Raw genomic sequence first — 14,515 nt, forward strand, 5'->3', positions numbered from 1 at the left:
AAAAAACCCAATAGAAAAAATCAATTTTTATAATCTAATTTTTTAAAAATTAATTTTTATAATCCAATAGAAAAAAAAATAAAAAAATCAATTTTCAATAAATCAAATATTAAAAAATAAAAATGACGTAATCCAATTTTTAAAAAAGATCTTAAAGGAAATGGATTTTTTAAAAAGAAGTGCACCAAACGAGATAAAGAGAGGAAAGAAGAAGAAAAAATCAAATTGACGTCGAACCATCGATAATGAAAATATATGCACCACTTATACAGATAGTCATCTCCACGACAAAACAAAAAACAACTTGGAAGGTTATTTTTTGTCATCGTAAACCGTTTCATGTGCTACTTGAATACGATAGAGCAACATACATGCTGGCGCTTCCAGAAGCACCACCAGCCACCTTCTTTTTCTATTGTTTTGCTGGTCAATAAAAAAAATCAATATACCTCTAATAGCACATGGCAACCATATAAAAAACAAGAAGAAATACTTTTTATAAAACAATTTTTTTCTAATCTCAGTGGCTAAAGTTAACCACAAAAACTACCTCCCTACCCAAAACCTTGCTCGCGGCAAATGATTACTGCAAAGAAATATTTCTCTTATAATCTGCACCTAACGAATAGCTATGTTCCCTACAAGTGACCTTAATCATGAATAATTTCTTAATATGATTTCTTCCGATAAAATAAAATTTTCTCAGTTATGGTAGTTCAATGTAGAAGATTAATTTGGTTTTATAGTGAATCTCAAGAATCATTAAATCTCTTAATAAATAAATAAAGAGTAATGAAAAAAAAACCACTCTAGCCATACTCTCTCTCTCTCTCTCTCTCTCTCTATATATATATATATATATATATATATATATATATATATATATATATATATATATATAAAACTTCTCTTTTCCTCGCTGACACGAGGTTGAAGAAAGATCAAATATTTTTTGAAGTGATTCCAGAATCTAAACTCTATGATTATTCTGAGTGCCCGTCGTTAAGCTGAGTTACAAAGATTAGTGGTCCTTGTAGGGGACCTTGCGGAGTACAGGGCTGGTCACGCTCACAAGTGTCATTGAACGAAAAGTAAACACCACTAAAATTTCTCTTCTTTGAACCAGCGATTAGGACACCTTTCTTTTTTTTATTTAACAAAAAGGTGACTCTCTAGTTTTCTGGTCCTGGAACGATGGCATGACTGATAGATAGGGATTTCAGGGTTCGTCTCCCTCTCAGCTACCCCCGTGTCTAAGTTAGGATTTGTGTACACTTTTTTTTTATATATAAAGTTTTTGATTTTGTTGTTTTAAATTATTTTTATATAATTCTAAATTGATTTAGTGTAATGATATTAAAAATAAAAATTTTATTTTTATATATTTTAAATTAATTATTTTTTAAAACAATTATTATAATCTTGAACACGCTTTAAATTATTTTTAATCGTGATCATTATTTTTGCTTAGGAAGAATTTTAGTAGCATTCATGTTCATAACATGTATCTGTTTGCTTTTTACATATAAATAATCAAAATTATTATAAAAAAACTTGATTTCATTAATTTAAAGTCAATTTTAAGGATATTTCAGGTAAATCTAATTAATTTTCTCTTGTATATTAGGAATAGTTTTGAAAATATGTTACTAGAAAATATTGTTTTTCAAATACTAGATTTTGTTTATTTACAGTGAATGAATTGGCATTGGAAAACAAATCTATTAAAAAAAAATCTTGAAAACAAAATTACCCATGGCAGTGGTAGTTGGACAGCAGCAATGTTGCGAAGTTGGCGTGGTTGCTGATGGTGGCAGCATTGGTTGGCGTGGTTGCTGATGGTGGCAGCATTGGTTGGCGTGGTTGCTGATGGTGGCAGCATTGGTTGGCGTGGATGGTTAGGTGTTGTCCAGTAGAGGTGCCATGTCTTGACACTGTATTTGTCACCATCTTATATAACAAAGTGATCATCAATACCGTCTCTTTAGACTATAGTTTTTTATTTCACCAAAAATCGTTGTGTAGTGACTAATTTTTCAAAAATTGCGGTAAATGTACATTAAATAATATATACATATATATACACACACCCTAATTTAATTAGATAATAGCATGCAGGGCATCAAAGAAAAAGAAAATTATATACATCCTCGTTTGGCTCTCACAAAAAGTTTTGGTACTAATAAATGGATGAAGGAGAATTGCGGAGGTAAAAACAATGGCTGCTTTGCCTGCACCGCACAGTTGGCATGAGTGCAAGAAGAGCATCGTTACAATCAGCAACGACATCTGGAAAGAAAAGGAAAAGAGGAAAGAGAGCTGAAGCAAAACGACTGCATTCATTCTGTTGGATGCGAGCAGAGCAGTCCCATCATTTGTCTTGTTATATAGAAGTAATAAAACGTTGTGGATCCCATGAAGGCAGAGCTTGTTGTTGTTATCCACGAGCACATGTTAGAAATTTCTCCCAGCCTGCCGGGACATGAATTCCTGTTCCGCCATTGGCAGCACAAAAAGCTGACGGCTTTCTTTGGAGGAATTCAATTATTTGCGTAGTGACCTGCCCGCCGGCAACCCCACTTTTGTCTGTAGCGAGTAACAAAATCGAGGATCTACATTTCAAGATTTAAAAAAAAAAAAAATGACGAGACGATTTTAAAAAGTTAAAAAAAAAACAATACAATTTTTTTAAAACTAATATTTTGAATCCCGATAGTTAGAAATAGCTATTCAAAATAAAAATAGATATTATAATTTGTTATATTTTGTGTTTCATAGACATTTAAATAAGACATTGTCAATTTAGAATTTAAACCGATTTAATTTAAAAAAAAAAATAATTGATCCAACCTAACTTGATTAAGAATCCAGATCATCCAACAACCTGTTTAACTTGAGATAAAACACAAGTTAAAAACACATTGATTTTTTTTTTTAATTTTGTTGGTCAAAACAAGGTTGCTTTGATTTTTTTTTAATTTAGGTGAACTCAGGTTTACCCTCTTAATCTGTGATAAAAGCCTTGCTCCAAGCCGACCCCCGAGTCAAGTTTTAAGATTATGACAATAACCACTTTTATCCATACGTTGACTTATGTCAACCCATGTTTACCCTCCAAACCCGTGACCCCGGTCTTGCCTCGGGTCAACCTCCAAGTTGGGTTTTAAAACTATAATAATAACTATGTTTATCCTTGTATTGACTCGGATCATCTAGGGTTGACCCTTTTAACCGGTAACTCTAGCCTTACCCCATGTCGACCCTTGAGTCATGTTTTAAACTATGATAATAACCATTTTTATTTTCATGTTGCCTCAAGTTAACCTGAGTTGATCATCCTAACTCGTGACATAGGTCTTGCCTCGGGTCAACCCCATAATCGAGTTTTAAAATTATAATAATTATTATTTTTATCCTTATGTTAAATCCGGTCAATGGTCAAACCGAGCCTGGCCCTGGGTTAACCCTTTAATCAAGTTTTTAAATTATGATAATAATCATTTTTATTCTTATGTTGACCCGGGTCAATAGTCAACCCTATCCGTGACCAAAGCCTGGCTCCTGGTCGACTTCCAGGTAAGGTTTTAAAACTATAATAATAACCATTTTTATTCTTGAGTTGACTCGGGTCTATGGTCAACTCAACCCGAGTTGAGTTTTAAAACTATAATATTAACTATTTTTTATTCTTACATTGATCCGGGTCAATGGTCAACCCGACCCGTGACTCAGGCATGGCATCGGGTTGACCCTCGAGTCGAGTATTAAAAATATGATGATAACCATTTTTATCTTTACATTGATCTGAGTCAATAGTCAACCCGACCTATGACTCGAGCTTGGCCTCGAGTCGACTCTGATTCGAGTTTTAAAACTATAATAATAATTACTTTTATCCTCGTGTTAACCTAGGTTAATGGTAAACCTGGCCTGTGACCTTGACCTAGTTTCGAGTTGACTCTTGAATAGGGTTTTAAAACTATGATAACAATTAGTTATATCCTTATGTTGATTTAGGTCAATGATCAATCCAATTCATAACTCGATTCTTGTTCCGGATTAATTTCTAGTCAGGTTTTAAAATTATAATAATTATTGTTTTTATTTTTATATTAACCCAAACTAACAAGGTTAATTCTTATAAAGAGATTTGACAAACTTGTCCTATTTTTAGGATAAAAATTTCTCCACTATAAACGCATTATAAAAACCTGGACTTGTACTATAAAAAAAATGCATCAAATAATTTCACAAAAATAATTGTCCTATTCAATTCATTATTGTACGACATAACAAACATTAGCTAATACCAAGTGTAAATAATAATATCAGTAACTGTAAAAGTGTTTAATTAAAACAAGTTGAAATATAAGTAAAAAATAATATAGAAGGAAAAAAAAAAGTTCATTAAAAAAGCTAGCAGAGTTCTAAAATGTCGCTTATATATAAATAATAAAGAAACCAACTTTTTTATAGCATGGGTGAATCAATCCACGCGAACCCACAGAAAGCACTTACAAAAAAAATTTTTTAATAGAATATTATAATTATATTAGTAGTTATTTTTTAAAATATTTTTATTTAGAAACATATTAAAATAATATTTTATTATTATTTTAAACATCAACACATGATAAAAAATACCAAAAAAAAATTAAAATAAAGAAAAAATTGAAAAAAAATTTGAAATAGTGAAGACTTTATATGCTGTGGAATGATGTTGAGAGGAAATTTTATTAAATATAGTAGGAGAACATATTTCCATGTAATAGCTAATTGTAGTTTTGTTACATGCACAGCGAGCACTTTAAACTTGCTCTAATTTCATACTAAACAGGAGCTGGTTATTACTTCATTTCTACATTAATAGTCAATTAAGACATTCTACAAGTGGTGATCATCAACACTGAATGCCTATTTATTCATGGGCAGATCAATTGTATACATATCTTCTACGGTGGAGATTTTGTCGTCGTTTCTCGTCAATGTCGCATCTCAGGCCACTCTTCAGAGTCAAGCAAATGTGCCAAAGATTCCAAGTCCAAAGTTGAATTGTCATCGAGACAACGATTCAGGGCCCAATCCTTGAACAATAGGTCATCAGATAAGGCTAAGGAATGGTAAGAATCAATGGACAGATTCTTGTCACAATCATTGTCAATTAGTGTACCTCCATCACTCGGTTGAAACTCATTCCAGTGTCCAAAATTCAAGAAATCTGAGTCATCACGGCAGTGAAGATTTGGGCTATCTTGTTGATGATTTAACAAGGGAGCTTGTGGTGGGTCGTCTATGGCTGTTGAGGAGAGAGTTTTAGGTGGCGGTATTGGTGGTGATGGTGACTGTAATGAGAGGAAAACCTTAGTGCACCTGGTGGCCTTGGTGGGGATTACTTGGGTTGCCAGTGTTGACTTTGATGATTGGGTGTTAGTCATGGGTTCAATTGCTCGTTTTTTAAAGCTCTGGGAATTTTGCTTGGACTGTGGAGATGCTTGAGCATTGGCTTTCTTCCCCAGAGTAGTGTTCCAGTAGTTCTTGATTTCATTGTCTGTTCGCCCAGGTAGCCTTCCAGCTATTAAAGACCATCTGCGCATTCAAGAATGCTAGTAAATGGTAGGAATAGTACTCATGGCCTAAAGCAAGCAAGTAAGAGGGCGAGGGAGAGAGGGAAAACCTGTTACCAAGAAGCTTATGGAGCCTGACAATGAGTTCTTCTTCATCATTGGAAATGTTGCCTCTCTTGATGTCCGGTCTAAGATAATTTAACCATCTGAGTCTACAGCTCTTGCCGCATCTCTTCAAACCTGCATATTATTAATTAGCACTAAAACTTACAAATTCGATTCATGAGAATCTTGGGCAAAAAGTACTTTATTTAGTGAAAATCTCCATTAAAATGATCATCAAGCAACTCCACTCCTATATATATATATATATATATGCAAGCTAGCTAAATGTTTGCACGAGAGGTACCTGCTCTCTTGGGGAGGTTTCTCCATTTGCCTTCTCCGTGGGCCTTGATATACGCCGTCAGTATTTTGTCTTCTAAGGCAGTCCAGGCTCCTCTGTTGAGCCCCTCCTTGGAGCAACATGGACTCCTCCCCATCTCTCTCTACGATCACCACACACGCGCACTTCCACAATAATTTGGTAAGAGAGGATCTATTCCCCTTTTATAGGCCAAGATCCCGGGATAATGAGAATCCAATTGATTCCTTTCAACTTATTAATTTAACGTGCGGTCACGTGGTTATGATTAATTTTTTAAATATTTTTTATTTTAAAAAATATATTAATAATATGTTTTTATTTTAAAAAAATTATTTTTGAGATTAATATATCAAAATAATTTTAAAATATCAAAAATATATTAATTTAAAGTAAAAAAAATTCAATTAAAAAAAAAAAGACTTTTCAAACACAGTTCCACACTCCCTCTTAAATCAATAAATACCTCTTTTCAGAAATTAATAATAGAAGGAAAGGAATAAATGCGTGTACTGTGTGCACAGTTTGAATGATGTCCATACCCTTTTTATCCATGGCTTTATCCTTCTCTTATTTCCTCCTCAGTCTCTCTTGAATCCCTTTATTCAAAGGGTATTATGGTCTTACCACAGGGGTATATTCACCCTTGACCAATAGGAATTCTATTTTTATTTCTCTAATAAATATAAATGTTGTTTATAGTTGCGGTCCAATAATATTTTTGAGATATTTTAATATATTTAAAAAAACAAATAATTTAAAAATCAATCTCAGGTATAATTTTTAAACTCACACATGTGGTGTCAGCCCTGACACCTTGTGGCTGTCCGTGCTAGGATTGCCATGTTGTTTCTGCGTTGGTTCGTGAGTAATATTTGTTTAAATTGTTTTATTTTTTTTAAAAAAAGAAAACCCTGGTTGCCTCTTTAGCAGCACTCTTGTTGGCTGCTAAGGCAATCTGAGCTCATTCTTCAAAATTAATAGATCTAAGTTTTCCACGTTGCGTGACGTGTCAAATTTGACTCTTTTACAGGGATTAAGTGGGACGTGTTCTCTTTTAATCTACTAAAGAGTATTAATATTACTTGCTAAAGAGTACTACTGATTGGGTTTTAAGAGAAAGAACACTCTTAATTACACGCATATATTTATTATCCAAGACTTGTTTTGTGAATCCAATAATTGCTCTAGTCTATAGACATATTGCAGCTGTTTACTAATTAATTAGGCAAAGGGAATACTAAATTATTGATTAATTTAATAAGAAGTAACTGCCGACGACCCGCGATATTGAATGAAGGATAAAAATTAATATATTTTATATGTGATGTGGTTCAGAGTCTTCGGACAGAGGTGCGTAAGCCACCTGTTTTTTATTAAGTTGATTGGGGGGAAAATAATATACAAATAAAGATCGCAGCGCCAACTTTCTTGGAAAAAACACTTCGGCAATATTCCTATCTCTGCAGATCTTGACAAGGGGATTCTAAGAAAACCCACTACACCAAGGCCTTTCGGAGGACGGTCCCGGCACCTACAAAACAAGTTTTTTTTTGGGAAGTTTAGAAGACTGTACGATTCTTAAATTAATAAAAATACAGCAGTAACAAACCAACCCTTGAAGAATACACAGTGCTTGTATTTGCATAGATGCAAGGAAGATGATCGTAAAAGAGTGCATTGAGAATTCTAGGAATTAGAATTTATGAGTTGGAAAACCAGATCATGTCTTACCAAATTCTATGGTTCATTAATGTTTATAAAACATAATAAAAAAGATACCGCGATATCTTATTTAATGATAATTATTCACGGCAATAGTTTATAATCGGTAGTGATGTCATGTGATTTATCCGTTACCTGAATCTGGTAGAGCATTAAGTCAGACGGCACGTTTAAGTTTAAAGAGGTGTAATTTGTGCTTTGGTTAACGTGAGGTTAGTGCATATTTTGACTAATTTAACGGGTTTTGAAGTTAATGATTATATAAATCTTTGATGGTTTTAAAGTTTATGAAACTCAAACAGAATATTTAAAAAATAAACTTAAATCAGGACTAATTTAGCTATGCCCGTACAAATTAGTTTCAGCTTTATTTCGTCCTCTGCATCATGGACCTGGTATTTTGAGTTGTAAAAACCGCAGACAAATCAAATATTATATTTTATATCTCTTGGCTAGTGATTCAATGTGATTCCCACCTAACGTTCTGCGATGATCTAACCCCCAACTTAATTTTCAGTTTAATATAATCAAGAGGGAGACGGGTAGCGAGATATAGTGGGGTTCAGAGTGTACTTCAATCGGTCAACTACATGCTAATTAAAAATAACCCGATGATTCACGGGTTAGATATTCTATCGATTTAATCGATTATTAATAATTAATAATCGTGTGTAAAGGCAGGATCCAGTTTGGTATTTGGGCGGCAACGACAAGTCATGCTATCAAATATCAATGCAGTAGGAGAAAGGTACGCGCTGTGAAATAAGAACCAACATCGGGGTAGGTAACAGGTTGGGTGTTTTTAGCACATTCAAAACCAGTCATATCAATCTGGAACACCCACAACCACCACACGTCACTGCATTTTGGATCAAACTGGTGGCGCGTCTTGTCTACTCGCTTGCTAGTCGTTGGATACCAAACCAACCCCCGGGTTTTTTTTATTCTCTCGAGAAGATTACTGCACGTTAAGGATCACATAAAATCAAATCCTAAAGATCTAATTAAGGCATGGCAATTAATAAATCTATATTGATTAATATTAAACTCTGAACGCCACAACTAAAAAAACAAGTTCACACATAAAATACAATATGTGTAAATTAGATAGTGGGTTAAGTCTCTCGCTCACCTCCGTATCTTATCTCATTAAACATCGATTCACATAAAAATTAAGCTGATGCTCATCTACATTGAAATTACGATCCTGACAATCACTAGGGCTTAGAATCTGTAATTGTATAGTCACGGCTGGTCGGCTCGTCGGACTCTTGCGAGACCCTCACTGGGATTTTGCTGGACTATGCAAGAATATTATTTACTCATCGGAATTAAAATAATTTCAAATGACGTAGGTCTACTGCATGCAGGTCTTAAGTAATGGTAGATTTTCTCCACTTTCTTAGAAGAGTTAGTAAAAGACCTTTGCTTCCGGAAATTCCTTTGGGTGAACATAAAATCACTTTAAAAACGTATATCTGGTAGCTAAGGATGTTTACATTCCTGAGAAAATTAGCGATGGTTCGCTTGAGCCCAAAAGGTGTCTTCGACTTTAGACAGATAGAAGTAAACATGTGAGGTTTTACTTTTTGGGATTTGCAGAAGCAAATATTCAAACACGCAACTAGAAAAATTGTTCACATTCGTGTGGTTATGGCGCATCCCTAGCTTTGATCAAAGAAAGAGACGCAACTCTAAGAATTCTTAGTTGTCTGTATTGAAGTCTCAGCTAACTTTCAATCCTTCTCGAGGACTTGCAAGTAGGTTAGGTGTAGTTTTAGGTTTTGTTTCTGAGATCACGTTTCAATTGGCCCTCATGCTAACCACTTCATGAGAGGGAAACCTCACAAATGTTATAATAATTATGACGGAGACTACTATTTTTGTCTTGTTTTTCCTTGGGTTATATAAACTAAGCGTCAGAAACATACTATACGACTAATTTCGGTCGTTTTCATAATTACACCTTGTTTTTTCTTTTTTTCTTTTTTTCTTTGTGATGTGCAGGAGACCCTCATCATGGGGCATGTACAGGGAATTCTATTCCTTCCTTTCCAAAAAAAAATAAAAAATATATATGAGATCCATAAATTATTATTTTTTTATAGTGGGTATCTTATATTTTTGTGAGAGGTCGGAGTACAGCTCGTAACATGTCTACTATCTCTTTGATGGACCCCAGGTGTAGGAGAGGAATGCCAGACCCATGGTCTGCGAATTGTGGATGAAAAGAACAGAGTAGACAGTCTATAAATTGAAATGTTTAAACTCAACGATATGGGAATTCTTCAATGAACTGTAATTTAATTAGTATTAATATTTCTCTTTACCAAAAGATCTTGCGCTCAAACCTTTTTTTTAATTAGAAAAAAACCATGGAAAGTTGAGCCTTGGACATTTACCAACCACACATTTTAAAACTCACTCTTTTTTCTATTTGAGGTGACAAGATTCGGTTATTTTGATATTAAAAAAAAAAACCTAGGGATTTTCAAAGAGAAACTTTGAAAGACGAAAGTTTTATCGATAGATGAATTAATATCATACTTGGTTCAATTGAGTTTGTAGATGTAGTGTTACGACTAGATTAAAGGTAATAAATTGCAATAGAAATATAATTAAAATGCCCCAATCCTTCTTTTTTTTTAAAAAAAAATATTCACTAAATTAATGTGTAAATCAGTAGTGATATTAACAACTTTTCAATAAATAAAATATTATAGAATTTAATACGTGGGATTTTCTTCGGAACATGTCATCCAACGCCAATTATTCAACTCTCAATAAGCGGGATTCTAATTCCCTTTCAATATCTAAAATATTAAAGAATTCTAACACATGGAATTCTCATACCACCACCTTCTTTTTTTCTTTTTTAATCAGTCTGCACAGTGATTTTTTTTTTTTTTTTATTTATCTCAGTCTGCAGAATGATATTTTTAAGCAGATGAGAATATGGAAATGGCTATATATAAAACTCTTTCATAAGATGGCTCTTATCTTTTGTGGTCATGCACATGATCAATATATTTATACGATGAAATAAACAGTCCTGCCAGTTGCAGAAAAAATAAATCGTACGTTCATATATATATATTGGATGGCTTCATCGTTAGCGAACGGATCATGAATCGAAATAAGGAACACGGGTAGGGAATGAAGATGAAGATAAAATGTTAATATCGGATATATATGATAACCGACATGCCGAAAGTCTTCCTTTTTGTCTATTTGAGAAGTTGTGGACTGGAAAATCTTATTATTTGGAGCCCTAAAAGAGAAGTCAAGGAGATCACAGAGGTTGGAGATAATTTCTGATTTTTCGTACGAGAAAGATACGAGGTGGGTTTTAAATGGCGAGCCATGGCATCTTGCATAAGAGCATTATTGTCATGAAACATGTAAATTGGAGATGAGAAGCTCTCGGCGGCTCAATTATCATGCGTCCCTTTCTGGATTCATATATATACATATGGCCTCCCTTTTAACGGTCAAACTAGACAGCAAGTGGTGCAAGTGTATAACAAGTTAAGAACCTTTATGGAGTTTTATTGTGCAACAGAGCATTTTGGGGCTCCATTTTTTAGGGTTGGAATCTGAATAGATAAACAAAAACCACCGTGAAGAGGCATCAAGTTAAGGTTTCCATAGAATCAATCGTGTTATGTGGTTTTTAAGGATGAACACTTGCCTAGTACCTTCTACTATACTTGTGGGAAAGTTTGGCCTAATTTGAAGGACTGTGATCTTGTGAGTGATTATGAAGATGAACCATACCGCGATTGCAAGTATGGCGAATGGATACGCTGATCACCGTTGAAGCGAAACTCTTTCTTTGTTACAGGTCAACAAGGTCTAAATGAGTCATCCGGACAATGCGAGGAAAAATGCTCCTATGAAAATGTAGCGAGGAATCCACGAAAGAGTTTTTATCTTGTTTTTTTTTTATCCCTTTTCATTAATTTAATTGTTTCTATTGAACTTGCTTTGTTTTTATTATAATGATTGATTTTATATTTTTTTTAATTGCATGATATTTTAAAAAAATAGTTTGATTTGTCTTGAATTTTTGTCCATTTATATTTTATATGAATTACCTATATTTGTATAAAATTTTAATAAAATAAAAATTATTTTTACTTATTAGCAACAACAAGTAGTCACTAAGATAAAATATATAAATGAAAATATTTTATATAAAACTGACAGCTAATTTAAAATATTTGCATGTGCATCTATATTTTATTTTTAATGTTAGATTAGTTGTCTACTTTAATATTTAATTAGCATTAACAACTCCTTTTGATTTACCAATTCATATATCTCTTATTTTATTTTATAAAGCATGCATAAATGATATCTTTTCATTTCTTAATTAAAAAAAATATATTAAGAATTGGACTTTATAATTTATTTATTTTATTTTTATAAAATTATCGCGATTTCAAACAAACATCTCGACATGGAATTAATGCGGAAATTTTTTATTATTAAAGAATTATCTTGATTTGAAAATTTAAAATGTTGACTGGGGTTTTAAATAATTTTGTATCTTGCTGAGACACATTCTTAATTAATTTTTTTTTTTGAAATTAAAAATTGCATAAACTCCCAACTACTTTGTGATAAATTATTTAATTAGTTTTAATTACAAGATATATAAAATAAGAGTCTTAGAATCTTGATCATTTTATCAGCAAAGATTGGATATCTTATGAAATTATTATTTCAATTCAAAAACTTAAATTAATCAGGAAATGAATCTATATTATTCTCTCAGATCTATTCTCTATTGTGAGGGGTAAAGAGGATGCTTGTGCCTTGAAGATGTCTCGGTAATATGTTGAAAAGCTAGAAACTTAAGCCTTGTAGGTAAACAAACCCTCGTAACTACACCGGTAATTTTTACAACTATAACTGTAAACAAAAACGATTACAAGCTGCTTGTTTGTACTTTGATCATAGTTGTCTGATCTAATTTAAAGATCAGATTGCCAAGTTACCAAATTAATTACTAGCTAATTATCGTTAGTTATGGGGTCAATTTGAATTAATTGTTTTGTACAAAACAATGCCGATGAGTGCAGAGTTGATCTGACCACGTAGCCTCACCTAGATTCAATTTACTGAGCCAATCAAGTTACATATCAAGCCTTTTAGTTACCCTGATCTGGCTGGCTAGGTCATTGTCCAAAATAGATTACAGAAAAACTTGATCTGAGTTAGACTTTTGAGTCGTCAAATCACTGAATCCACCTGCTGACCAAGCCAAGTTTAATAAATATGACTTTGTCCTCGAGAGGATTGAGTGGTTGATCCCCATAATAAGAGCCAATCGAGACGCACCTAAACCTATTTGCCAAATTAGCACTAGCCACGTGCTATAATCATCCATGAGAAAACACGATTCTTGTCGGTGCTCTCCATTTCAGGGAAACCAAAACTTCAAAGAAACATGGAGTCCCGACAAATGCGTGACTTCTACAAAGTTTCACCTAAATTTATTCAAAATACTAAAAGACAAGGGGCAATTATTGTTCCATGTGCTATTTCACAACTCACTGTAGACTTTTACAATTAATTTTTTTCATCCCGAAATTTACTTTTTTTTATGAGTCAAATTGAAGACTAGTTGAGGTTAATTTGTTAGAATACGATGAGATTAAAAAATAAAAATCAAAGTAAAAGGTAAAAAGATATAGAAGAAATGGGTGGCTTTTTCGAGGTTTAGGTAAAATATTTGTTATCGACTCTAGACTTTTCATATTATAAATATTGAGAATCTTTAATTTTTGAAGTTTTAGACAAAATTAATTTTAGTTTAAAAATTTATTTTCATTAATTTTAAATCTCTAGTATGAGAGATGTGAGAGAGTCGCTGAATTCCATCATTAAAAAAAAATAATTATTGATGTCGATTCTGGTCACCAAAATAATCAATTTTGGTGTTAACAGGTTCCGTTTAGTGAATGAAATTTCATTTAGGTGTTTTTTCATCTTAAATTTACCTAAAAAACAAGTTTGAATTTGAAAAGATTTTTAATTTCAGATTAATTTCGGGTTTTTGTGATGTTTTTTAATTTTTTTATTTTTAAAGCCATTAATAAGTTTATCAAGTTGCATATCTATGGTGTTTTCTAGATGTAATAGACTAAAACAATGGGTTGAGAATGGGGTTTCTAAGTCAAAAAACCATAAAACCTGATTTTTAGAGTATCATAATGGCTAGAATTTTGGCAAATATAGATGACGTGTTGTGTGAATTATTAAAAAGAAAAGAGATTAGGATCGACAACATGTCATTCACATCTTTAGTTTTTTATATATAAAAAATAAGGGTTTGCGGATGACATGTTGTTCATCCCATTAGCTTTTCTTAAAAAATAAGGGAATAAGCCAAGCTATACGGAGTCTGGTTTCTTCTTTTTTTTCCTTTTGATTTTGTATTTTTTTTATTGATAAAAAATATATTTTTTAAGTAATTTTTTAATTTTTATTTCAATTAATATCCTTTCTATCTGTTTTTTTTTTACTTTGCTTATTTAACTTTTTTTTTAAATAGCAATTGTTTTTTTATTCTTTTTACATGTATTTAATTTTTAAACAGATTATTCTGACTTATCTATAATGGTTTTGAATGTTTTATATAGATAAACTTTGTTTCTAAAAATAAAAAATATTTAATTGTGGATATTATTTTTAATACATCTAACCTTGCATAATATATTTCTTTTTCTATTTTTTTATTCAATCAATTTCATGTATGAGAATGTTTTTATTATCATTTGATTGATTAATAAAC

At 32.3% G+C, this 14,515-nt stretch overlaps 1 protein-coding gene across 1 annotated transcript; it reads right to left on the minus strand.

Moving 5' to 3' along the window:
• Positions 1 to 4,699: 4,699 nt before the first annotated feature.
• LOC133687926 (transcription factor MYB123-like) lies at positions 4,700 to 6,180 on the minus strand. Its single transcript, XM_062107272.1, has 3 exons — positions 5,974 to 6,180; positions 5,675 to 5,804; positions 4,700 to 5,586 (listed from the first exon to the last, which is right to left on the minus strand). Exons 1-3 carry the CDS (start codon positions 6,104 to 6,106, stop codon positions 4,983 to 4,985), a joined length of 867 nt encoding a protein of 288 aa, XP_061963256.1. The 5' UTR covers positions 6,107 to 6,180; the 3' UTR covers positions 4,700 to 4,982.
• Between the last annotated feature and the right edge of the window lie 8,335 nt (positions 6,181 to 14,515).

This window comes from Populus nigra, chromosome 3 (genome assembly GCF_951802175.1).
Source record: "Populus nigra chromosome 3, ddPopNigr1.1, whole genome shotgun sequence".
Lineage (NCBI taxonomy): Eukaryota > Viridiplantae > Streptophyta > Magnoliopsida > Malpighiales > Salicaceae > Populus > Populus nigra.

Bases quoted from the DNA above. Each gene is read 5' to 3' on its own strand.
- LOC133687926 (XM_062107272.1), bottom strand. From the start codon at position 6,106: ATGGGGAGGAGTCCATGTTGCTCCAAGGAGGGGCTCAACAGAGGAGCC. The intron at 5,805-5,973 runs GTACCTCTCGTG...AATAATATGCAG, and splicing joins AAACCTCCCCAAGAGAGCAG to GTTTGAAGAGATGCGGCAAG. The intron at 5,587-5,674 runs GTTTTCCCTCTC...TTGAATGCGCAG, and splicing joins CATAAGCTTCTTGGTAACAG to ATGGTCTTTAATAGCTGGAA.